This window comes from Megalopta genalis, chromosome 3, assembly GCF_051020955.1.
Source record: "Megalopta genalis isolate 19385.01 chromosome 3, iyMegGena1_principal, whole genome shotgun sequence".
Taxonomy (NCBI): Eukaryota; Metazoa; Arthropoda; class Insecta; order Hymenoptera; family Halictidae; genus Megalopta; species Megalopta genalis.
In genome coordinates, this window is record NC_135015.1 from 17,180,557 (window position 1) to 17,204,914 (window position 24,358).

The following is a 24,358-nucleotide window of genomic DNA, read 5'->3' on the forward strand; positions in this document are numbered from 1 at the left end:
CAAATCACTTTTTTTTTAACGTGCTGTTTTGCAAGAATTTTCCTTTAGTCTTGCCGCCCCGCAGTTCTCGTCCCTCTGCTTTGTTTTTTCTTATCTATTATTTATTAGCCAGCCCGCAGATTCTTATGCAAATTCCCGTTTCCTTACGTAGTTTCACGAAAATTATGAAACTAAAGGGTCGCTCATTATGCAAAATGAATACAAACGTGCGATTCGACGTTGTTACTTTTTAACTGTTACAATTTATGGTTACGATAACACGGTTACTCTGTTACAATTTAAACATCCGCGCGTACCGTAAACGCGTAACGAACCACAGCCTGCAGATTTTCTGCATTTATGGCAAAAACGAGTAGCTGTAATTCGACAACGATGCATTGTTTCCCAAGCGACTCGCATGGGAATTTCCTAAAAGATTTCCAGTCCAATTCCGATACAATACTTGAACCAAGAAATTCGTTCGATCCTCCAGTTCCAAAGATTTTAAAATAAAAAATGTGACACCGACCATCTCGACGCTTCCGCTCCGAATTTTCTTGCGGAAGCTGCTCTGCAATTTTCACCGAATGTTCCGATGTTCCACGAAAGTCCACGAAAGTCGAAATCGCGACTTCTTCGCGCTCGGATTTCGCCCCGAATTTTCGCGAAGAACTCGCGAGCGGAAATTCGCCCTCCCTCCCTACTTTGTTCCGCGGGGGGAAACCGCGTAACGGGCGATCGGGATCGCGGCGACGCGGCTTAGAAATCGGCGGACGAGCTCGCGCTCTCACCGCAATAAAAAGAAAATTTTATTTGCGACGCGTACAAACCCGCGATACGCGCCGTTACGCAACCGAGCGGAGACCGTGTGTGCGACGAGTATAATAAAATTACGTTCCGTACGGGTGTATTTTTAGCGTTCGGACGCGATCGGTTGAGGAATGTGTTCGGGGAACTCGGTTTCTTACGGGGGTTTTCGGTGACGCTCTCGGAGGCGCCTCCGTTCTCTTGCTCGCACTCCCGGATGAGCCACCGATAGACCGATTGTATGGTAATGACGCAATTTACCTCGCCGGTTATGCAACAGAAGCGCGTAGATACCGGGGAATTGCGGTCTAGCCGGGAAACGCGATCGAGCGCCGATATTATTATATTTTATTGATGGGAGAACGCTCCTCGATTCTACCCCTCGCACGCTCTACGAAAATTAACCCACTTTCTGGCTGCTGGACACAGTTCACGGTTACAGCGAAATATTGATTTCCCTCTGTTCGGCTGTAACTCATATTTATGGGAAAAGTGGCTGTAAACGAAATACTTTTTACTGTGCTAGGCGGGACATCCCTTGGAGGATGTATTATTGGAATTATTGTAGACTATTATTGCAAACTATAATTATTATTATTATTGCAGATATTTATTATTATTATTGCAGATATTTATTATACGAAGAAGCATGATTATTGTTTGTATTTGTTTCAAATGAAAACTGCAATGTTATTGCTTGGATATTCTGGACATTCTTCAACGGTTTATTATTGCAAATATTTATTATACAAAGAAGCACGATTATTAATATTTGCTTAAAATGTAAACTGCAATATTCTATGGTTTTTTATTGCAGATATTTTTCATATAAAGAAGCACAATTATTAATAGCATTTGTTTCAAATTCAAACTGCAATGTTCTTGCTTAGATGTTCTGGACATTCTTCAACGGTTTATTATTGCAAATATTTATTATACAAAGAAGCACGATTATTAGTATTTGCTTAAAATGTAAACTGCAATATTCTTGCTTAGATGTTCTGGACACTCTTCAATGGATTATTATTGCAAATATTTATTATACAAAGAAGCACGATTATTAGTATTTACTTAAAATGTAAACTGTAATGTTCTTGCTTAGATGTTCTGGACATTCTTCAATGGATTATTATTGCAGATATTTTTTATACAAAGAAGCACGATTATTGATAGTACTTGTTTCAAATTCAAACTGCAATGTTCTTGCTTAGATGTTCTGGACATTCTTCAACGGTTTATTACTGCAGATATTTATCATACAAAGAAGCACGATTATTATTCGCATTTGTTTCAAATGCAGAACGCAATGTTCTTGCTTACATGTTCTGGACAATCTTCAGTGAACATTTCACGGAATTACATTCTACACAATTTGTTTTGTCAGGAAAGAAACACAATTATCCCTGGTACTTAATTAAAACGTAAAAATACAATGTGAAACGGTGGGACAATCTGTCGGAGGAGTTTCTACGGAATTATCCTCGAGCATTATTTTTATTCGACGATGGAAACGGAGGAACGCCGTGCTCTTTAAACAGCTAATTAAAAGAGAAAAACAGAACAAACGAATGGCTAACTATTTTTATGCAATTTATTTTGCAAGCGGGTAGCACAATTATTTTTAATAGACGTTTTAAATATAAAACGTTTCTTGCTCACGGCGTGAAACGGCCGGAACATCCCCCGGAGAAGCTCGCGTAGAAAAATATTTGTTTTAAAAGTTACGCAAAGGTTGAGGAGATATTTATTCCACGAGGAGACTGTTGCAGCCATCCCTTGCACGGTGGCTGCGATCTATTTCAACCGCCTTTCGTGCAGCGATTTCCGTAGGGGTTGCAAAGCCGATGGAAATGAAATTCGCGCAGGTTAAAAATTCCATTGCTCGCACGTTTCACGGGGAATTAGTGACGCGGGGGGTGCGCTCGCGGCGCGTGGGTGTGTCTAGGGGATGTTTGGCGCGTGTGGTGCGAGGGGGTGCGTCGAGTATTGTCTTTTGTTGCTCTGATTGGTAGGGAGGGTTGTTTGCGAGCAACTCTCGCTGCGTAGCTCTCGAATAGAATTCAATGAAATTGCAAACTCAATTAATAGAGTAAAATCGAGCGGTGCAGCGTGTGCGGAGGAGCTTATACAGGGTGGCCCGGAAATATTGCGAGTCCCCGAAACGGGCGATTCCTAAGGTCGGTTAACTTTAGAGCGACGACGTGCGTCAAATCGTGCGCCGAATGCAGGGTCAGTTTGACCCGTTGGCTAAAGATAAGACGGTTTAGCTGAAATGTATCAATAAAGTATAATCAATTTATTTGTACGAAGCACGCGAAAAATACGCTTATTTCATGTATTAGGTGTATAGAAAACTGAAAGATAATATAATATATGCTCTTCAAAATGCATAGTTTGCAATAAAAACATGATTAATCCCTTGCACTCGAGTGGCGACTCTGAGACACCGCTAGAAATTGTTCTATCTAATCTTGTGTATAAAATAAATTTTTCTAATAATTACTCTAATCTTGTGTATAAATTTTTACATTACCATGTTTATTTACATTTAAGAGACTCTTAAAAAGATAACTGTTGTACGCGTTCAATTATATATGCACGAACTGCACTAAGAAGACGTGTAAAATGGAAGTAACGTAGGTCGGAAAAACCCATCTTGCATTCACAGTTAAAATGGCTTCGTGTCTAACGATTATGTCAAGGTTGTTCGAAACGACCCTGCATTCTCGACTACCGCGGTCATCGAAGGCCATTCATTTTCGGAGGGTTAATGGGGACTCGACGTCGAATTGACTCCGTATCGCCAATGGTGCCGCACCGTTGACACGTGGTCAGTTTGACGTCAAGTCACCGCTATCGATAAGAAGTCTATTTGACATCGAGTCTCCGTTACTCGTACGGAGTCACTTCGACGTCACGTTACCGCCAGCGATATTAAAATCGTGGTCACCGTTCCAAGGTTGAGGCTACTTTTTCCTTGTGCTTTTTTCCCCCGAGAACGAAGTCCCGATATCCTAACCCTCGTCAGACATCCTCGTCGGCGAGGAGTTGAGGCCACTCTAATTAATAGCACGAAATTATCGCGAGACAGGTGCGACCGGTGCGCGGCCTGTCTAACAATGAGCCTGGATTCCATATTTATGGACTGGCAGCGCTGGCTGACCTCCGGTTAGTAAACACACGCGGCGGGCATGAATGGTAGCATGAACTGGTTGCGGTCGGGTGTCGCGCGTCAAAGACAACAGCCGTAAACTACCCCCTTTTATTTTTATCTTTTATCGCTGTTCTCTTGCGCACCCTCGACGACGTCTATTCTCGCGGCCGTTCGTTCACCCGTCCAATAGCACGCGACTAACACGGCCGGTCGTCGTCTAAGGCGCGGTTCCGCGCGGCGTTCATTGTTTCCCGAAAAAAAAGAAGTCACGCGTGTGACGCAGCCGTTGCGCAATCGCTCGCGACGGAAAAAACAAAATACAAAAATTGCACAACTATTTCAATTACATAATTTTTATTGCACAACGCTCGCGCCAAGTTTGAAGTCTGTTACCGAGCCGAACAACAGCCATTATATCGCGCATTATTCAATTAAAATCGCTATTGCGTACGATAATACCAACAAAACGAAGCTCGTCGACTCACGGAATATACCTCTCGACGCGTAGTCGTGCAAACTAGATGATAACCCGCGATTACATGCTAACACGTTCGGGTAATCATTGATAAATGGAGCGACGTGTTTCCTACCGCCGCGAAAACAAAATACCGTATTTCTTTTCTTCCTCGTCGGCGGAACTATAATTGCCGCGGACGACGGACCGATCCTCTTGCGACCATAAAAAAGGAAACGCCGAAAGTCGCACGATTTCAAAATATTTCGGTTACTGCGTTAATCGAACTGTTGCATATTTGTTATATTTATCGAAGTAAACGTCGTAAATGGAAATTCTATAGAATCGGAAAAACTGTGCAATTCGAAACGCAGAGTTTGAACTTCAACCCCTCGCACTCGAGACTACTTTAACTCCAAAACGATGACATTTATCTCAACCTACAGTTATTTCCATTTGCCATGATTGTTTTCATTCGATACGGATGAAATCGAGACGCTTATAGAAAAATTTGATAACGTGAAATTTCTCTTGAAAATAGCGTGGCATTTTTTAGCGTCGCCTCAGAGTCGCCACCCGAGGGCAAAGGGTTAACGCCAAACCTATCGAACATTAAAAGTAACGAACGCGTGTCGCTCTGTAAGAACGATAACGCTGAATTTATTCAGACTTCCCACAATTTTTATTGCAATGAATACTCAAATTAAGAGATTTATTCAATCGGGTCGATTTATTCGAAATGCGGAACCGGCTCGCTCGAATTCATTGCTAATCTCTTAGCCGACGCGTTTATACTTTCCAAGGAAATGACAATTTTACATCCTACAACGAAGATACTTCTACGATTCATGTTAAAACGCTTGTGAAACCTATTCATGAATTTCGCAGAACAGTTTCGAACAATCCCGTGGAACAACTCGTCGAAAGGAACTGCACCCAGTGCGATCGATAAAACGCATGCAGAATTGATCTTAAAAATAGATCGACGCGGCTAAGTGGTTGAGCGACAATATCTCGGAAGCGAAAACACGTGACACGCGGCGTTCTTCGTTGCAGCCGCAGAATTAACCGGGGAAACTCCGTGGTAAAAATTAATCGAACGCGAACGTCGCCGTCGAACGACGGAACACGAATCTCGTCGGCGTCCGAGCGGGTTAATCGCGCGACAACGGGAACATCCCCGCGGCGGTGCGCGCCCCATTCTCGGGGAAACCTGCCCAATCGATTACTATAACCACCCGGCCAAGGCGGTGCAGCCAAGGCCGGCCAGATGTAAACATCGTCTTGGTCGCGTTCGCGCACGCCGATCGCCCCGGTGTTTGTCCTCTCCTTCTCGAGAATCTCGCTTCAGGACGGAAGATTTGAGGCAGCGCATTCGTCACGCGGTTCTTTTTTCTCACCGCGGAACTCGTCGATTACTCGCCGACGACCGGCCGCGAGCAATGCGTAATCGTTTGATTATGAATATTGAGTCCGGTCAGTTCGATTTTACAATAGTTCCCCCCGGCGAGGCCGGTCATCGTTATATATCCACTGCCGTTCAAGGACGGGCACGGTTTTTATTAAAGAATTGCGAGCATAGACGGAATTAACAGATACTGTTTTATAACGCGGTGCGAATGATTGTAGACTCTGCGCGACTTTTACGTGTTTATTTATTCATTCGTCGATTCAGTGATATTTCACAATAGATTCCCCGGAATGAGTCAATTTGGACTCGTTCTCGATTTGATTGCTATTGTGTGTAGATATATGTTTGAAGAAAAATTATTTTAGTTTTTCTGTATATACATATATAACAGTAAAATCGTAAATGAGACGAATCGACTTGCTCCGGCAATCTAAACAAAAACTTGACGAAACGTCGTATTTATATACTTCTGTATTAGAGATAATAAAAAATAGAAAAATACAGAATAGAGTTCTGTTTTTGGTTTTTGTTTAAATATCAGTAAAAGGGTGAAAGTTACTTTGAGTTTATAATTATTCACTGCACTGCGGATGGCCTTAGCTGAGGGACTCGGTATGTTTAAAGAAAAAGTTGAGAAAATATCGTATTTTCGTATTAAAATATCTGCATTAGTAACAATAGAGCATAGAATTGTATAGAATTCTATAGAATAGAGTATTGTATATTTAAATATTGTATATTAATATTTAAGTATTGTATATTGTATATTTAAATATTGTATATTAATATTTAAGTATTGTATATTGTATATTTAAATATTGTATATTGTATATTAATATTTAAGTATTCTATATTTTGTATATTTAAATATTGTATATTGTATATTAATATTTAAGTATTGTATATTGTATATTTAAATAGAACAGAAAATATATATAAAAAATATATATATATATAGAAAATAGAAAATATATTAGAGAATAATAGAATATTTATAACATTTATAATTGCGGAATTTAATGCTCGCGCGGACGCGACTCCGTGTTCGGCGTCTACCTGGGTCTTCGCTCGTTTGCAAAATCATCACGATTCTTTCCCGTAAAACAATTCGCGCGTGACCACGGAATTCCAGGGATGACTAATTTGTTTATGTGTTCCTCGTCGCGCAGCCGGCAGAGAATCGCGGATTCAGCGAAGTATTAACGCTCCGCGAGAGCGATTATGAATTTAAATTCCTATTCTCCCGTACCGTATCATTACTCCGCAATCAAGTCCCGCGACGGCTTGAATATCGAAGAAAATATAACCGATTTACGCAGCGAATAATCGAGAATCACCAGGCATTTCTGTGACTCAGTCTCACGGCGACGCGTACAATAACAAGCATCCCGCGGCGGCGACGACGCGAAAATCCGTAGCTGAGTGAACGAATTGTCGATCGTCTCTTCGGCTCTCCTATCGTTCCGGGTCGAGTTCTACGATCGCAATTAAAAAACACGAATTCCGAAACAGCGCGCAGGTACGATTTTTAACGTCGCACGAGTCATTGATTTTAATGGAACGCGCAATCAGCGCCCGTTAGGTTGTTCATGGAGCTGTGCTACCCGGGAATCCGGTAGAATGTGACGCCTTCGAACTTTCTTCGTAGCCGCTAATATTTCGTATCATTTGCTATAACCCGTCACTCGTCGTTCGAATCTCATTGCAATCGCGCGCGCGTTCCGTTCGATCGTATTTTTCTACTATTAAACGTTGGTCGTGTATTATAATTATTACTCGCTGCTTACTATCGCCGTTCTATCAGATATAATTGCTTCCAGCTTCCTCGGATTTATCGGATTCGTTTAGAACAACGCGACGGTTCCGTTGATGCTTCGCAGCAACGATATTCAAAGAAGCGATTGAAAAGTGCCAGTCAAGGGACATTCTTATCTGCCGCGCGTGATAGAGACTTCGCTCGAACAGAATCGAAGGAAAGAAAACAAGATACGCTGCTGTCTACTCCGGACAATGGATAGACACAATAAAAAATATCCTGCAGAAAACATTCAAGGTCGATCGCTCCATGGACACCGGTTATAAAATGTGCTCCTCGAAAATTAGGACTATCGGGGAACTGCATCGTTATCGAGCAATAAAATGGAAAATATCTTATTACCGATGAAACACGAGTGAAAGTTCCAAAACTTTTATGAAACGCCGGTAAACGTTCCAAAATTTATGAAACACGGATAAAGGTTCCAAAATTTATGAAACGAGGGTGAAATTTCTAAAATTTATGAAACGCGGGTAAAATTTCCATAATCTGTGAAACCCAAGTAAAAACTTATGAAACTCAGATACAAGTTCCGAAGTACCTGAACGCAAACAAATATTTCTACACTTCATAAGCCTCACAGAAACATTAATAAACCCTTCGTAATCCTAAACCCTTCATAATCATTACAGAAATATGAATCTATTGAAAAATACTATTCCTAACGAAACGATTAAAAATAGCCGAATTATTCAGCGATTTTCAAGACAACAGACGTTGTGAAGCTTGTAACAAAAAGAACAGTTAGCTAATAATGATGAAAATATATTCAATGTATGTGCACATAATGCTAAAAATGAACGAAGTCAGTGATGTAGTAAAGAAGGCAGAAATCATTTTTTCATAAAATTGTGTAATAAATTTGTACCATAATTTAATTTCACAATAAAAATTTAAGCGAAGAAAATTTAAAAGAAAAAGGATTCTCTTAAAATATCGCACCCTTGACATAAGCATAACTTAATTTCACGATAAAAATTTAAGCAAAGAGAACAAAAAGATGGATTTTCTTGAAACATCGCGTCATGGACTATCGCTGCTTTGGAATGCAGTAATGTCTCCCTAACTGACGCTCAGATTGTCCACTAAATTGGATAATTATTGAATTATTAATTTAATTTATGGATTATTCGAGCCTTGCGGCTCGTTTTTATAATTGTGGACAATTTATAACTGTAAAAATAAACCGCAAGGCTCGAATAATCGTATCTCCTCTTTATTAAATTATCCATTTTAGTGGACAATCTGAGCGTCAGTAAGGGAGACATTACTGTACACGGCTGGAATTACAGCTTCGAGCTTGTCTGCTTGCAACCCGGTGCATCAATGTTCGATAACAATCGACAGTTTCCGAAGTAGACGCCGGGACAGAAGCCAGTCTGGCGCGAACAAGTAGATTAAGGCATAGTCAGGCGAGGCATCTCTGCAAAGGAATCGCAAATTGTACGGGTAGCAAGACCGAAGTCTCGATGCCACGGTAGAGTGGCGGAGCATGTGAACGCATAAAGAACTTCGCCGATTGAGTATCGGATATAGTGCTCGGGGAAGTTGGCGTCGGTCGAGGCGTTAGCTACAGTCGCGCGCCATCGAATCAGGGCAACCGAAAATTGTCTGCACTTCCGATACTTTTTAACGGAATTGCACGTCACGGAGGGAACTTTCATCATTCAAAATATTTATCAAATACTAATGCTCCGCGTCAAAAAAAAAGAAAAAATGCAGAAAATACGCGTCGATAACTTTTTATTACACAGCTCGTATTATGCTTTTTAGCACGCGTCGCTGTTTTGCCAAGTATCCACGATCCTCTCGCTCGAATCAGCTATTGCAGTGTTCGAGGATGAATGTGCAAGTATTTTAAGTAAATTCCAAATCATTTTCTGTCGCATCCATGCCGAATGAATTGCCTGGCCGAAAATACACTGAACAGCAGAATTAAGTCATCGCTCATTTTTGGCCGAAACATCGTCGATCTTCGAACAGCTGCAACTCCGTTAAAAGTTGTCGGAAAATTATGACTTTTTCTTCAAATTAAAGCCTGAAATCTCTACTTTACGATACATATTCTAATTTTTAATATCGTGCATCCCAATGACTGTACTCTTGAATCGTTCCCTCGAAGACTCGACGATTCGGCGGCGGCAGGATCCATGTAGATCGCGGAAGATCGAGGACCTGTGGCCGATTTGCGCGGATAATCCGTGATTCCGAGTGTTTCGGCGGTCAGTTTTGTTCGGCGATTAGTGGCCGAGTGGACAGGCCGAACCCCCGCCGGGTTTCGGCCCGGGGAAATTGATGTCACCGTAGCCTTTTCGCTCTGGAAGGGTTCATTGTCGAGGGAGGATTTGGGTCGGTTCGACGATCCCGGGAAAGACCGGAAAGCGGAGAGAGAAGAATGCGACTGAGGGGTGCGCCCACAGAGACCGGAACAATTTGAAAAATTCTGCGCCGATTAATTCACCCCTTCGACGAGGGGATACCTCGGAGCACCGTCGGCGAAGCTTCAATGCACCGTTCGCAGACTTTCCATCGAGAAGTCGCGAATTCGAACAATTCCGCAACGAGGTTGCGACATTTTTCAGGGAACTGAAGTGTCGCTTGAAAGCGATAAGGACGACAGAGGTGAACTCAATATATTCGATATCCCGCAAACTACTATTTGTTCAATTGCTCAATCAATTTCACATGAAATTAGTTTACTTTTCATTATCTTGAACCGAATGATAATAGTAAAATTTTTATGAATTTCAATGAATTTTAATTACAATGAATTCTCAATAGAAATTTTATTTAATCGATTTTAATGCATACGAACCCTTTGCACCCGACGCCATTTTAACTCCAAACGCAAAACATTTCTTCCGACTTACAATATCGCCGTCTTACACACGACTTGGTACATTTTATGCATATAAAATTGCGACTCGTACAACAGTTGTTACACTTTTAACGATTTTTCTTACTGCAAACCGATCTGATAATGCACAAAATAATTTGGAAAATGATACAACTGTTTTATATGTGGACTGATAAGAGTTAACCCCTTCATCCGCAATCTAATTTTATTAATAGCTAGAACTAGCTATGCGGTAAAAAGGTCGATAATAATCTCAGAAAAACAGGTTCAAAAGTATGTCAAAAAATTGGTGCTTTTACATTAATTTTTTTCCTTATGCGAGGGTTAAAACAGCAAGCGGACCAGTTCGACGATATCTTCCTAATTTTCAGTCCTCGACAAAAACAAAGGAAAATGAAATGAATATGTTTCGAGGGTGTCTCTCGTCGATCGTGCCGAGTTTGAAATTCCAGAGGGACGAGGAGAGTCCGCGCGCGCGCGCGCGTCTGCCGAGACAGGGACTCGTGAATACAATTTCGCGAGGCTTTCGGAAGCTCCGGAACAGCCGGACAGAGCCGGTCGAGAGCAGTAAACAAGGAGGCGAGAGTGGCGACGAAACGAGGTTGGCCGAGCAGTCGCGAGGTCAGTGACTAAAGAGAGAAATATCGTGGAATGCGATATAGCTGCGCCGCTCTGCCTATTGACGTGTTCCCGAGGTCCTTTTACCGAGAGGAGGCCACCGTGCTGCGTCGCGCCGCGTCGATCGACGCCAGAGCGGTCCCGTTCACCCCTAGGGAACACCCCCTCGATCTCTTTCCGCCGAATTTTCTACCTCGATTAATACTCTGGTCGACTCCTTCGAGAATTTCGAGCACGGAGGGGCGTCCCCGATTTTAACCTACGGTGCGAAAAGCGAATAGGAACATTGACAGCGATTTTCTAAAATGGAAAACGGTCTTCCGCAAAATTACTAATCTTTCGCAAAATTATCTTCCGGCTGCGAGAACGGAGCAGGGATATTGGCAACGATATTCCAAATTTTTTAAAAATATATGAAACGATCTTTTACAGAATAAAATGTTATTCCCGGCTGCAAAAAGGAAACAGGAAGATCAGCAATGATTCTCTACGGCTTTATAAAATATAAAACGATATTCTACGAAATGAGAACCTGATTCCAGCTGCAAAAAATGAGTAGGAACATTGGCATCGAATTCCCAAATTTTTTAAAAATATATGAAACAATCTTTTACAGAATAAAATGTTATTCCTGGCTGCGAAAGGATCGACAGCGACTCTCTACGGCTTTACAAAATATAAAATAATATTCTCGAATACGAGAACCTGATCCTGGCTGCAAAAAATGAGTAGGAACATTGGCATCGAGTTTCCAAATTTTTAAAAACTATGGAACGATCCTTTACAAAATGAAACGTTATTTCCGGCTGCGAAAAGGGAGCAGAGCGTTGGCAGCGAATTTCTGCGATTCTTTTACATATAAAACGGTCTTTCACGAAATGAGAAGATAATAGTACTGCGTGCGAGAAGAAAATAGCGACATTAATAACGATTTTCTACGATTTTATAAAATATGGAACATTGTTTCTAAGAATGTACTATAGTTTCGTAGAAGTGACTATGGCCGATTCAATTGCTTGAATAGTATTTTCATTATAATAAATCAATTATCATTGAACATGCTTTGTACACTTTCAGAATTAAAAGTGTACAACTCCTACGATCCTATGACGTTTCCGTACAAGTTCTGTATAATTCTCGTGTAATGTATAATTTTATATGATTGTTCTATAATTTTCAATATTTTTGGTATACTAAAGGATCTAGAACCCGCACATGTAAATAAGTAAATAAATAAATAAATGTTGTGCAATCGAAGCGGTATTAGATAACCAAGAAAGTTCACACGCTGCTTCTATGTTCAATGTACAGTATACAGTATATTATAGTTATTTTTTATTACAGTTACAGTTTTTATTACAGTTTTTATATATATTTATATTTATATATTATTTTTACATATACAGTTTTATTACAGTTTTTATTATTACAGTTACAGTATATTATACATACAGAAGCAGTGTATCAATTAATAGCGTGGTTCTAAATGTTCAAGCAAAAGCTTTATTAATACTTCAATGACATCGTCTGGCTGCTCGGCTTCTGGTAATTAAATCGTATTCAAGAATCGTGGGACCGACCGCGGTTGGAAAATCAACAGACAGAATATACCTTTAAAAACGTAGAATTTGTCAAACAACCACCGAGTTATTTAACAGAGCAGCCATCGAGAAAATTGCAGACCACAAAAAAAATCAACGAAACACGAGAAAAGAAAGCTGAACAATATTCGGAACAGAACAAATTTGTATAAGAACGGGCGGGGAGTACATAGTAGGAATGTCGTTTCTGTCTACTTTTCCGTATCTGTTCCATTCACAATGTCGTCGCGATACTATTATTACTCCCGCTTCGTCGGGAGCGATTTCACAGCGGCACGCAAGAGGGAAATGATTGACGAAACGGCGCGGTGAGGCGGTTCGAGACGCGTATCGATAATTCGTTTGCATACAGAAGGGGAGGAGCGAGGGGGGGAAACGAGGCTTTGACGTACCGGAGAAAATGCTTGATAGAAAAGTAAATAGTCCGGATGTTTGCGCCGGCCAAAGGAAACTCGAGACCGAGACCGGCGCGGCGATATCCACGATCGGTCGAGTGTCGAGGCACAAAACGTAGGAGGTGAAGTTTACCTGGCAAACGATCCCGCGCTTCCTTTGCCGGACGAGTTCCATTTGAAATTTAAATCGTCAAGCAACCATTCCAAACAAACGTTTCGCTTTTTAATCGGGACGAAATGGAAGGAAACAAAGTACCCGATGTAATTAACGCGCGTAGAACGGGGGGGCATCCTTTGGCCGAAGGGCCGCGGCGTTATCGACGCGGATCGTTCCCCGGCTCTTTTGTAAAAACCGCCGGAAACGATCCCCCCAACCCCTAACACATTTCTATAATACATTCGACGCGAAGCAAGCTCGACCGCCGCCGCCGTGGGCAATTAATTGCGGAGCTTCGGCAGCGGAACGGAACGGAAAATTTCGTTCCCGTTGCCTGTCGATTTCGATGAACGTTTTTCGAAAGGATCCGCGAACGACGTGCGTACGATCGCCGTACGAAATCGTCGCTTTCCCCGATCGTGAATCGCGAGATTCGCGGCGGTGACGAAGGTTGAACGACCGTTCGAACCGTTCGCGTCCTCTCGCCTTCTCGCGCGCGAAACGCAACGCGTTAATGGTATTAATGATATATGGCGGACGGGGAGAAAACCTTCGTGTCTTTTTTCTTTTATTTTTTTTTTTTGTTTTCATTTCATCCTTTTTGTTCAATGCTCTAACGAGTCGCCGTGAACGGAAACGTAACTGTAATCCGCGGCGGTGGGGAGCCGGGGCCGACGTTGGAATAACTTTGCATCGAAGTAACCGCCTTCGACACGGTGAGCACGAGTCGCGTTAACGATGAATGAGATTACAATTATAGTTGGACGGCTCACGGCCGCGTGGCGATAGAAAACGCACGAGGAGCTGCACACGCGGAGCCGCACACGCGGTCGCCAGAGCGCAACGCTCGGAGGGAGAGAAACAGAGAGAAACAGAGGGGGAGAGAGAGAGAGAGAGAGAGAGAGAGAGAGAAATATAAAGAGAACGTGTGTATGTGTGTGTGAGAGAGAGAGAGAGAGACCAAGAAGAACGTAAACATTCCGACGCATTCACATAGAATTCGAGAATGGCCTGGCTCTGGAAGTTACAGCGAGGAACGCGCGTGTAATTCTGAACACATCGGGCGAAACCGTCGATCGATCGCGGCGAGAACGCCGAGAGACAATGTGTCGTTCGTTTGACGCCACTCCAACCTCTCGGGCGCCGTATACTTTTTAATTGTATACTTCTCGCCGAGGGGTGCGCAGCGACTTGAAACAAAGTAAGGGAGCACACCGAGCACCGGTGATCGTCGATTTTTATTCCACATTGTCAGAAAGTACCACGGAAAGTACCGCGAACGCTATATGTTCCACGGTGTCCGTCGACGGCCGCGCTACAGGATCGAAACAACCCCCATAGTCAGGGGTGGGGAGATGCGTTTGATCGAATATCTTGGAAACTAACGAAGAACATTCGTTCCACCGGGGATAAATTGTGCATCACTTGTTCTGCTCGAATCGGGAGCACAATGTTAACGCAGACTGCTCTCGTTTTACGATCTCCGTCTATTGCGAATGATAAACAAACGACTGCAAGGTCTGACCAAGCGGTGCCGAGCGTAAAAGTACGTTGATAAACAACAATCGTAAAACGTTACGAGGAACTCCCTACCGCCCGAACATTTATCACGAATATGGGCCTCGTAATATTTGCTGGCCGACCCTGAACAGACGGTAAGAGACGAGAAACTGGTGGAAATTTCTGCATAGAAAACGTGCGACTGTCCGCGATCGGCTCGATCGTTACAATTTTATAAAAATTAACATCTCAACGCGCGTATATCTTTCTATTCGTCCGTTCGTGCTTGTTACTGCATCGAGAATGAAAACAAAACGTAGGACTCCGTTATCGCAAATATTGGGTTGTCCGGAAAGTTCGTGCCGATTTTCGGTAGGTAGCGTGAGAGACCTGGCCGAATATATCACAACTATTGAAAACAAATGACATGTGTACATATTCTAAAAGAGATAACTTTAGTCATATTTGGAAAAAAGTTTGGTCACGATTCGTTAATTTTTATCAGTTTTGCACGCCTTAGAATATGGTGGCAAATAACACCGGTTATAAAATGTCCTCGAAAATTAGGACTATCGGGGAACTGCATCGTTATCGAGCAATAAAATGGAAAATAAACGTTCCAAAATTATTGAAACGCGGGTAAAAGTTCCAAAATTTATGAAACGCGGGTAAAATTTCCATAATCTGTGAAACCCAGGTACAAGTTCCGAAGTACCTAAACGCAAACAAATATTTCTACACTTCCTAAGCCTCACAGAAACATTAATAAGCCCTTCGTAATCCTAAACCCAAAGTATGATTACGATTCGTTAATTTTCATCAGTTTTGTACGCCCTAGAATTAGGCATTTAATGCTTTTCTTTTTCCGAAAGGGCAAAGATGCCGCACAAGCGGCAAATAAGATACGCGCTGTTTACGGCGAGGATGCTGTAGCCGAAAGAATCGTGCGGAAGCTGGAAATATCGACCTTGAAGATCAAGGACGACAAATGTGTTGCCAAAAAACCTGAGAGATTCTGGAAGGACGGAATTCTCAAGCTGCATGAAAGATGGAGAAAGTTCGTCGAACAGAATGGTACCTATATAATTTAATAAATGTATACCAATATTTAAATGAGCTGCGTTTGAATTTTCCTAAGAAATCGGCACGAACTTTCCGGACAACCCGATACATACGTACGTACCGCACTCCGCTCCAAATAATGGTGTTCCTAATTGCGATCGTTGCCAGAACCAACATCGTCGATTGTTTCGAGCGGAGCGCGCGCTAAAGAGTTTACAACGGATATATCGTGTGACTGGGCAGCCGAGTTGTTTTGGAAAGCAGCCGCGAAATTCTGTGCTCGATTCTGGCGCGCATTTTCTCGCGACGCGAGGGGCGCGCGATAAAGCGAGACAGAGTCGATAGAACAACAGTGGAGCGAGGAGAGGTTCGATCGCTTGATGACCGGGTATCGAGAGCACGGCGTTTCTCGATTTCTCGATTTCGCGGCGGCGGCGGCGACGACAGCGACGGCATCCCAGTGTCGACGCTCCCGCTCCGAAAATACAAATAGTCGGACACAGTGTGGCCGACGGCTCTCGATCGGGCCGTGTATGCACGCGTACAGGTACCCGTTTCACGTACACGCGACGTCGTCAACAACGACGACGACGACGAAAACGAAAACGCGCGCTGCTCTCATCTCCGTCAGACACTGCTCCGTGAAAGCTCGAAAAAATAATCGACTTACCGAGTCAACGTAGCCTGGCACACAGTCTCCGTCGAAGGATGCTCCCGTTCTGGACGTCGAGACGCAGATGCGATCGAGAGTCGATCGATAACCGTGGCGGAGAATTCGGTCGTCGGCGTCGAGACGGAACAACAACAACAACAACAACAACAACAACAGCACACACTTGTTCCTTGTATACAAACACGCGTGATCACAGTACTCCGGGCACGCACACGCGCGTAACTAGCACATGTACATCAGTGTGTATATATACCGCGCAGCAGACAGATGCATATACATATGTACATATATATGTATATGTATATATTTTAATATTCACAGAGAAACACACACATGCACACGCACGTGGAAGAAAGTGATAGAGGAAAGTGGTAGAGAGAGAGAGAAGGCCGCACAGAGAGGAGAGAAATAGACAGGGCTGGGTAAGAGCACACACGAGGTGGTCCACGCACTACGGTGCTAGAGTTCGACACCAGAGCACGATGAACTTTCTGTCTCTCTGTGTGTGACCGCGCGCTCCCGATGAATATATTCCGCGACACGTCGTCCGGGCCGCGTCGTCACGGTTACAGGGGGCCAGTTAGTCTCTCCGGCGAACTATCCGTACCTGTGCACGGCACGATTCATTCTGAGCGGCGGTATCGCGCCTCGTTCGTTAAGAAAAATCACGATCACTCCGGGGACGCAGATTCCCCGCACGGGTCGCGCACAACTTGTTTACTAGAACGCGCACCACGCCATGCCCCGTGAATGCGCGTCCGCCTCCGTGCGCCCCTCGTCCCGCCGCGAGCAAAACAAGACTCTGCGCAGTAGCCCCGCGCGCACCTTCCGGGCCATGTTCGCACGAGCCGATGTGTGCGCCGTTCAGCGCCGTTTGTCGTTGCCTCGTGCTCCACCAAGGCGCCTTTCCCCCGTCCCCGTCGCAAACACTCGCCCCTCCCTTGCCCCGCCGCTGCCTCTCGCCCAGCCACCGTTCACCCTCTTCCTTTCTCCCGCGCTCTCTCTCCCTCTCTCTCAACTACTCCCTCTCAATGAGTTTTTCTCCGCGCTCTTCCTTCCCACACCGGCCACCTACTCGGTCGGCGCGTCTCTCGCTCTCAACTCTCCTTCTCTCTCCCGTTCTCTGTCTAGTCGTACCTCGTGCTCCCTCTGTCTCCTGCGTTCCGCGAGCGACTCTCTCGATTCGGCCCGACTCGGCTCGGTTCGCTTCGGCATCGCTCGACTTTGCTCGGCTCGGCTCGATCCGCTGCGTTCCGTTTCCCATCCCCTTCTGCTCGTGCGAACCCGGCTCGTGTCTCTATCACGTTGCCTCTCCATACGATAGCCGGGCTATATCGTCCGGCGAGGCATAACAGCCGACGCCGCAATGCGTACGATTCAACGTTCAACGGATCTCGTCTTACGCCTTCTACGACGCAACCGCGACCAGCCACGTAACAAGTAAATCGAGCGGGTCATCGTACCCTCGCACCGCCACACGTCGCCACGTTTCTCGGAAAATTCCGTGTGCCGCTCGTCGACGACCATGCCGCGACATCTCCGAGCGTCACGGCGTTTATCGACGCGCGGGTGCGCCGCGATACCGACCGATGGCAAGCGACGCTCGCGCGAAATATTTGAACCACGGTCTCTCTTCTCCACGGAACTTCTCGATCGAAAACTGCAGGCGCACGCGGTCTTTTTGTTTGTGGTTAATTTTTAACGCTGCTTCGGCGAAGTTCTCTTTAGCGTTGACCGCGAGAACAGCTCGTTGCTGTAAAGAGCCTTAACCTTTTAGGCACGACGCGCCACTATGGTGGCTTTCGCGGATGTCATCTCTCTGGACGACGCGCCACTATAGTGGCTTGCTCTAGTAACTCACTCGCTCATCGTTTGAATCAAATAATCGTTTTCATACGCATTGTTTCACACTTCTTTTGTCTTCGCATCGATTTACAACAGTCTGCAGGGTGTCCCAGAAATGTCTCGCAATCCGGAAATGGCGGGTTCCTCGGATCATTTGAAGCAACTTCTTCCTTTACAAAAATGTTCTCCGAGGCACCGTTAACGAGTTATTAACGAAAAACAGTGACCAGTAAGAATCGAGTACGGCTGACGCGAGGCGGCCCAGCCAACCAGCGCGCGAAGCCCAGTTCCGCTCATTGGCTCGATCGCCTCGTGCCAGCTGAGCTCGCCTCTCATTGGTCACTGTTTTTCGTTAATAACTCGTTAACGGTGCCTCGGAGAACATTTTTGTAAAGAAAAAAGTTGCTTCAAATGGCCCGAGGAACCCGCCACTTTCGGATTGCGAGACATTTTCGGGACACTCTCTCTGTGTATACAGTATCAGACTCTGTACAGTACATATCAGACTCTGCCGTCCAGAGAAATAGCCTCGCGCAGAATTCAGACGTACCTAAAAGGTTAATATTGTTTGCTGTGACGGGGTTGGCGACTTTCACCCCGCGGCAATCCTTGATTTGTACGTTGACCTTTTGCACTCTATTCATTTGATTTATGTCGGAGCGAAGGAGACCAATGGAAGAAATCGATGAACAGTGGGACCTCGATTAACCGGCTTCGACAGGGCCGGTAAATCAAGACCTGAAGGAAAGAAACTGGAAATGTGATTTATCAAACGGCGGCTGAAAGTTGTGTTGTGACAGTTTCGCCCGGTTAATCGAGATTTCACTGTAACTTAAAAAGTCACTGACAAGATCGATTTCGTTTTCGCAGGATAAAATCTCCGGTTCTCGAGATCCTCGCTGGAAATTGACGAGAGACTGCTCGAGGCTTGACACGTCTCTGTCGCGGTTAAAGGGTTTTAATTTTCCTGAAAAAGTTTTATTATCTCACTCGACGACGAAGCGGTAAACAAATACAAAAAATACGAGTTACTTAATGGGTCAACGGTTACAGGGCGATAACGATAGGATCCTCGAGATATGCTTATGTTAAACACCGCGACACAGAGAGCAACGTGACGAGACCCAGGGACATGGAAACGGCACAGACCAGCGACAAGGAGTCTCTGTTGTAATTCGGGCACAATTCTGGTTGCGTGCATCTCCTGAAAAAGAGGCGAAATCAAAAAATAAAACTTCGTTATGAACGATCAATTCTTGGAAACTTCGAACGGAAAGGATCATCGTCGTCCGCACCATTTCTCGATGAAGATGACGACCAATCCCGTGACGACTTTGTCGAGAAAAGTCACGACGGAATAAACGACGGCGCTTCGTTCGGTTCGCGGGCCAATTATCTCCGCGGTGACGCTCAACGCCGTGACCATTGTGATCGAGCTTCCGGCACCGATGAGAATCGCGACCACGTAAATAATCGCCGCGCTGCTGCCGCCGAACTGCGTGATCAGCGCGGAGAACAGTCCGATGAGAGATCCTAAGAAGTAGCACATCTGAAAAGCAATGTCCAGGGTCTTCGTAAGACAACAGGGACGCTCGCGTCTCATCTTTTAGGAACATTGAGATACAGACAGACAGACAGACAAAGAGAGAGAGAGAGAGAGAGAGAGAGAGAGAGAGAGAGGAAGATAGAAAAAGAGAGAGAGAGAGAAAAGGATAGAGAGAGAGAGAAAAGGATAGAGAGAGAGAGAAAAGGATAGAGAGACAGAGAAGGGTAGAGAGGGGGAGAGAGAGAGAGAAAAGGATAGAGAGAGAGAGAAGGGTAGAGAGGGGGAGAGAGAGAGAGAAAAGGATAGAGAGAGAGAGAAAAGGATAGAGAGAGAGAGAAGGATAGAAAGAAAAGGATAGAGAGAAAAGGATAGAGAGAGAGAGAGAGAGAGAGAAAAGGAGAGAGGGAGAGAGAGAGAGAGAGACGGACCTTTGTGCCGCAGGATTTGTTCAAGTATTTCAGCGTCAGTGCCGCGACAAAGGAGGACACATAGGAGACCAATGGGACGGTGGCCAAAGCCTCTTTCCCGTCGATGTCCGCTTCTTCTATGTACAGCGGCAGGTACACGGTGGCCAAAGTAACGAAGAGTCTGCTTGCCACGTACAGCATCGCTACCCTCAGCAAAACCGTCGTATTGAACCACGAGCTTCTCTGCGGAGAATTGTCGATCAACCGTTGAGATTCCTCTGCTGCTTTCTGCCGTTGGGGATTCTCTAAAAGGTGTCCTTTCAGGAACACGTGGAAGAGCACGCTGGTGATCAGCCCGATGAGAGTCAACATCAACACGATGTTCTGGAAAGGCAAGCATCGCCGAGCTAATCGGGGACCGTCTAAATAGACAGAGCTGTTTCGAAAATTCTCTTTACGCACCCTAAACCTGTAACTGTCCTCTTGGGTGAGCCGGACCACGACTTCCTCGTTCGTCGGCAGAACTATCCACGTGACGACGAACGCTATCACAGCCGCCCCCACTTGAGCCGAGTACCTGGGCCATCGTAAATTCCGATTTTTAACAATTTTTAACAATTTTTAACGATTTAACGATTTTTAACAATTTCGGCGGCGTTTAACCCTCGCCGCGCCGTGCCCGGGTCTTTTCGGGCCCGGAATTCAAGGCGTTATTTGCCGTTTGTTTATATTAGAGCGACAACGATTTTTTTATAATCTTGTATTGTTCAATTATAGCGGACATTGAAAAATAGCGGAAATTGAAAAATAGAAATTGAAAATAGATTCCTTAGAAATTGAAAAATAATGGTAATAATAGTAGTAATAATAACGATGATGATGATAATGTTTGTATACAATTCAAATGCGCGTATATACAAGGCCATGGGTCCTTATGGACCCAATCATGGGGCTTCGCTTGTACGTTGAACCGGTACTGCGAGGGTTAAAGGGTTTTCGACAGAGGTTTTTATACCTTATCGCAGTCAAGTCAGCTCGTGCCAGCTGCGAGTTGGTCAGCGCGGGGATCATGGACAGGTGGGAAATTTGAACGGCGGCCCATCCAGTTTGGAAGAGGGTGATGCTGGTCACGTAAACGACCATGACAGCGGTGCTGGCCGGTTCGACGAACCCGCCGAATATCACGGGAAACGTGAGGATGACCAGGACGGAGCCGACGACGTGCCAGGTCTTCTTCTTCCAGTATCGATCGACCAGAATCCCGAAGATCGGCGTCATCAAGGCGTCCACGATTTGACCTTGAATAATAGATCTCGCGTACAGATCACGAATTTATCCCGCGGGAATTCGATTTACCCAACAGCAGAAGTGCGCCGGCCGCGATCGGCTCGAGCAGCGCGACCCTCTGGAAATAGATGAGGGTGTAGGAGAACCACATGGCAGCCGTGAGGTCGTTGTAGATGTGCCCCAGAGCGTAAGCGAGCTTGGTAGAGGTGCGCAGCTTCCTCTCCAAAAGCGGCGACCTCTCCGCGTCGTCCTCCATTTCGAAAACGTCGACGGACGACCGTGGCCCGTTGTTCGACGATGTTTGAAGCAGCCTCTGCTTCAGGCGGACTCTTTGCGGTTGTGCGAGGATCTCTTCATCTTCGTTGTTCTGCGAAGTAGAACGCCGGTATGACGTCATTCCCGTGACGTTCCGCTGGCTAAACCGATGCCCGACGAAGCGGCGATGTATCGGCGGCACTGAGGTATTAATAGTTGCCGCTTGATTCGCTAATGGGCCGTTAATTAATACAATGGTACGCGTGAACGTGAAGCGCGGAAACAACGGACGAGACGCTTCCCATCCGAATCGGATTCTTTAGGACGCCAGCCGCGAATTAAGTGGCACCGCGAACCGCGGAATGTTCCCACACGCCTCTCCGTTAGTTACTGTCATTACACTCGGGACGTTATTGTTTAAAACCGCGCGATTTATGTACCAACGGGACACGTACGATAATTATTTTACACGTAACACCTGCGAACACGTCGCCGGGACGTGTGCTCGCGATGCGTGTAAACACATTACGTGACTTTTCGTGTGTGCTGCGTTGTGTCTCGCGTTCCGTATCCGGTTTGCGGAACGCGAAGAAAGCGTTTTCGAGCTTCCACGATCACGCGCGGACAGTTTGGCGCGCGCGCGCGCGCGCGTCGTGCGCGACGCGCATCGAACAGATAACGAGACGACAACCGGTAAAAAATGAGCCGACACTTACACAACTTCGACGCTTCCGCGGACCGAAATGATTCCACGCGAAGTTTACCTTTGCGCGACCGAGAACTCGTCCGTTAACTGCGTCGCGTGGAAGCGCGACCGATTCCGGAACGCTCAGCGAAATTCAACGATCTGAACGGAAAGAAAGATTTCGACGCGCGCGTCAGATCGAACGGCGCCGAGCGTGGCCGTCGACGAATTTCAGGGCGCGTTCGTGTCTCTTTCACTCACCGTCCACACTGTTCATCCGGTCGGCCATGGGGAACGGCACGAGCACAGGTAGCCAAGGATTGCGAAGGGACGATGCTCGCCGATCCGCGGGCCTGTCTTTCGAGAAAATCGTCGCGCGCAGCTTTCCTTTCACCCGCCGGCAGATTTCCGCGTATAAGGCTTTCCGGCGTGTTGCGGCCGGTCAACCGCGCGACAGTCCGGAAAGCTGATTAGGCCCGACGCGACTGCCGATCGATCGGACGCCGGCTAGAACGCGACTACTCATCGGAAACGTTGCGCCCCGCGGCGTCCGTGTTTATCGAATTCGACACCTTTCCCGCGAACGGAGTGTTTGTTTCTGCTAATCGCTGCCACTTCCGGCTGTGCCGTCGCTATCGATCGGTTCGATCGCCGCGGAAAAATCGCGGGGATCGCGAAAAATTCCCAAGGACCACGAGCCGCCTGGAGATCGGCTCGACCTCCGAGACGCTGCCGGCGGAAGTCACGAGCCACACTTACGCGGCCTGGCTCCGCGAGAATCGAACGGTCCGAGATCTTTCGCTGCGATCGCGTGCGTTCAAGGTGCATCCCGTTTGCGGGCGTGCCGAGCTCCGGTCGCCGGCCCTGCACCTGGAAGACTGAGCCGACCGAACTTTCAAACCGACTGCGTTTCCCGCTTCGCCGGTCGAACGCCGCCGGCGGTCTACGATTAGAATGGGAAAGAGATAACCGCAATCTTATCTAGACCGCTCGTGGAAAATCTCCTGTCCGAAGGAACCGTAATCGGACCGTGATCGAACCTCGTCTCCTTCGTCGCCGATCATGCTTGTCTATTGGCCGCGCTATCGCGATGCAAACAAACGGCGGATCGCGACTGTCTACCAGATCACGGTCTCGAAACTATTGCATTACGAATCGGTGCTTTTCGACGCTTCGAATTGCTGTTCGAAAGCGAGTCGGTTATGCCGGGTCTGCTCGTCGCTAATTAAGCGGATCGATCAAACTTTCACTCTTTCCGAGCACGGAGCAGAGTTACGTTTCAACGGAGACCCGAATTGTTGATCTGCTTCCGCAATTCGGTAGTACCTTTGTCGATGGGAAGTACAATCTTCATCTTTTTTCGACCAAGAGTCCACAAAGTTGATCTAAAATCTTGTTAGAGAAATTAATGCTAAATTAAAGGCGAAGGTGGAAAGTCTAAATTCTGTAGTCCCTTTGTCGATGGAAAGTACAATCTTTACCTTTTTTCGACCAAGAGCCCACATAGTTGATCTAAAATCTTGTTAGAGAAATTAATGCTAAATTAAAGGCGAAGGTGGAAAGTCTAAATTCTGTAGTCCCTTTGTCGATGGAAAGTACAATGTTCACCTTTTTTCGACCAAGAGTCCACAAAGTTGATCTAAAATCTTGTTAGAGAAATTAATGCTAAATTAAAGGCGAAGGTGGAAAGTCTAAATTCTGTAGTCCCTTTGTCGATGGAAAGTACAATCTTCACCTTTTTTCGACCAAGAGTCCATATAGTTAATCTAAAATCTTGTTAGAGAAATTAATGCTAAATTAAAAGCGAAGGTGGAAAGTCTAAGTAAATCAACCCTTTGCGAATTTTTTT

The 24,358-nt window shown here is 45.5% G+C and overlaps 2 protein-coding genes across 5 annotated transcripts in view; both read right to left on the reverse strand.

Moving 5' to 3' along the window:
- InR-2 (insulin-like receptor-like) overlaps positions 1 to 17,373 on the reverse strand; it is a 238,848-nt gene extending 221,475 nt beyond the window's left edge. The window contains exon 1 of one of the 3 annotated variants that reach the window (XM_076520213.1): positions 16,482 to 17,370. The gene's annotated coding sequence lies outside the window, so the exon portion shown is untranslated. Of the gene's footprint in view, positions 1 to 16,481 lie in introns of all 3 variants that reach the window. The other 2 variants (XM_076520215.1, XM_076520216.1) reach the window with 2 other exon arrangements.
- A 1,912-nt stretch (positions 17,374 to 19,285) lies between these two features.
- On the reverse strand, positions 19,286 to 23,394 carry LOC117224981 (major facilitator superfamily domain-containing protein 12). 2 transcript variants are annotated; one of them, XM_033478244.2, is made up of 7 exons: positions 22,771 to 23,394; positions 21,639 to 21,936; positions 21,298 to 21,580; positions 20,745 to 20,859; positions 20,304 to 20,666; positions 19,625 to 19,878; positions 19,286 to 19,533 (listed from the first exon to the last, which is right to left on the reverse strand). In XM_033478244.2, the coding sequence occupies exons 2-7, from the start codon at positions 21,823 to 21,825 to the stop codon at positions 19,413 to 19,415; spliced, it is 1,323 nt and encodes a 440-aa protein (XP_033334135.1). In that variant the 5' UTR covers positions 21,826 to 21,936; positions 22,771 to 23,394; the 3' UTR covers positions 19,286 to 19,412. The 2 variants fall into 2 exon arrangements, with proteins under 2 accessions (XP_033334135.1, XP_033334134.1); XM_033478243.2 differs by lacking the exon at positions 22,771 to 23,394 and having other exon boundaries at positions 21,639 to 22,755.
- Positions 23,395 to 24,358: the final 964 nt, after the last annotated feature.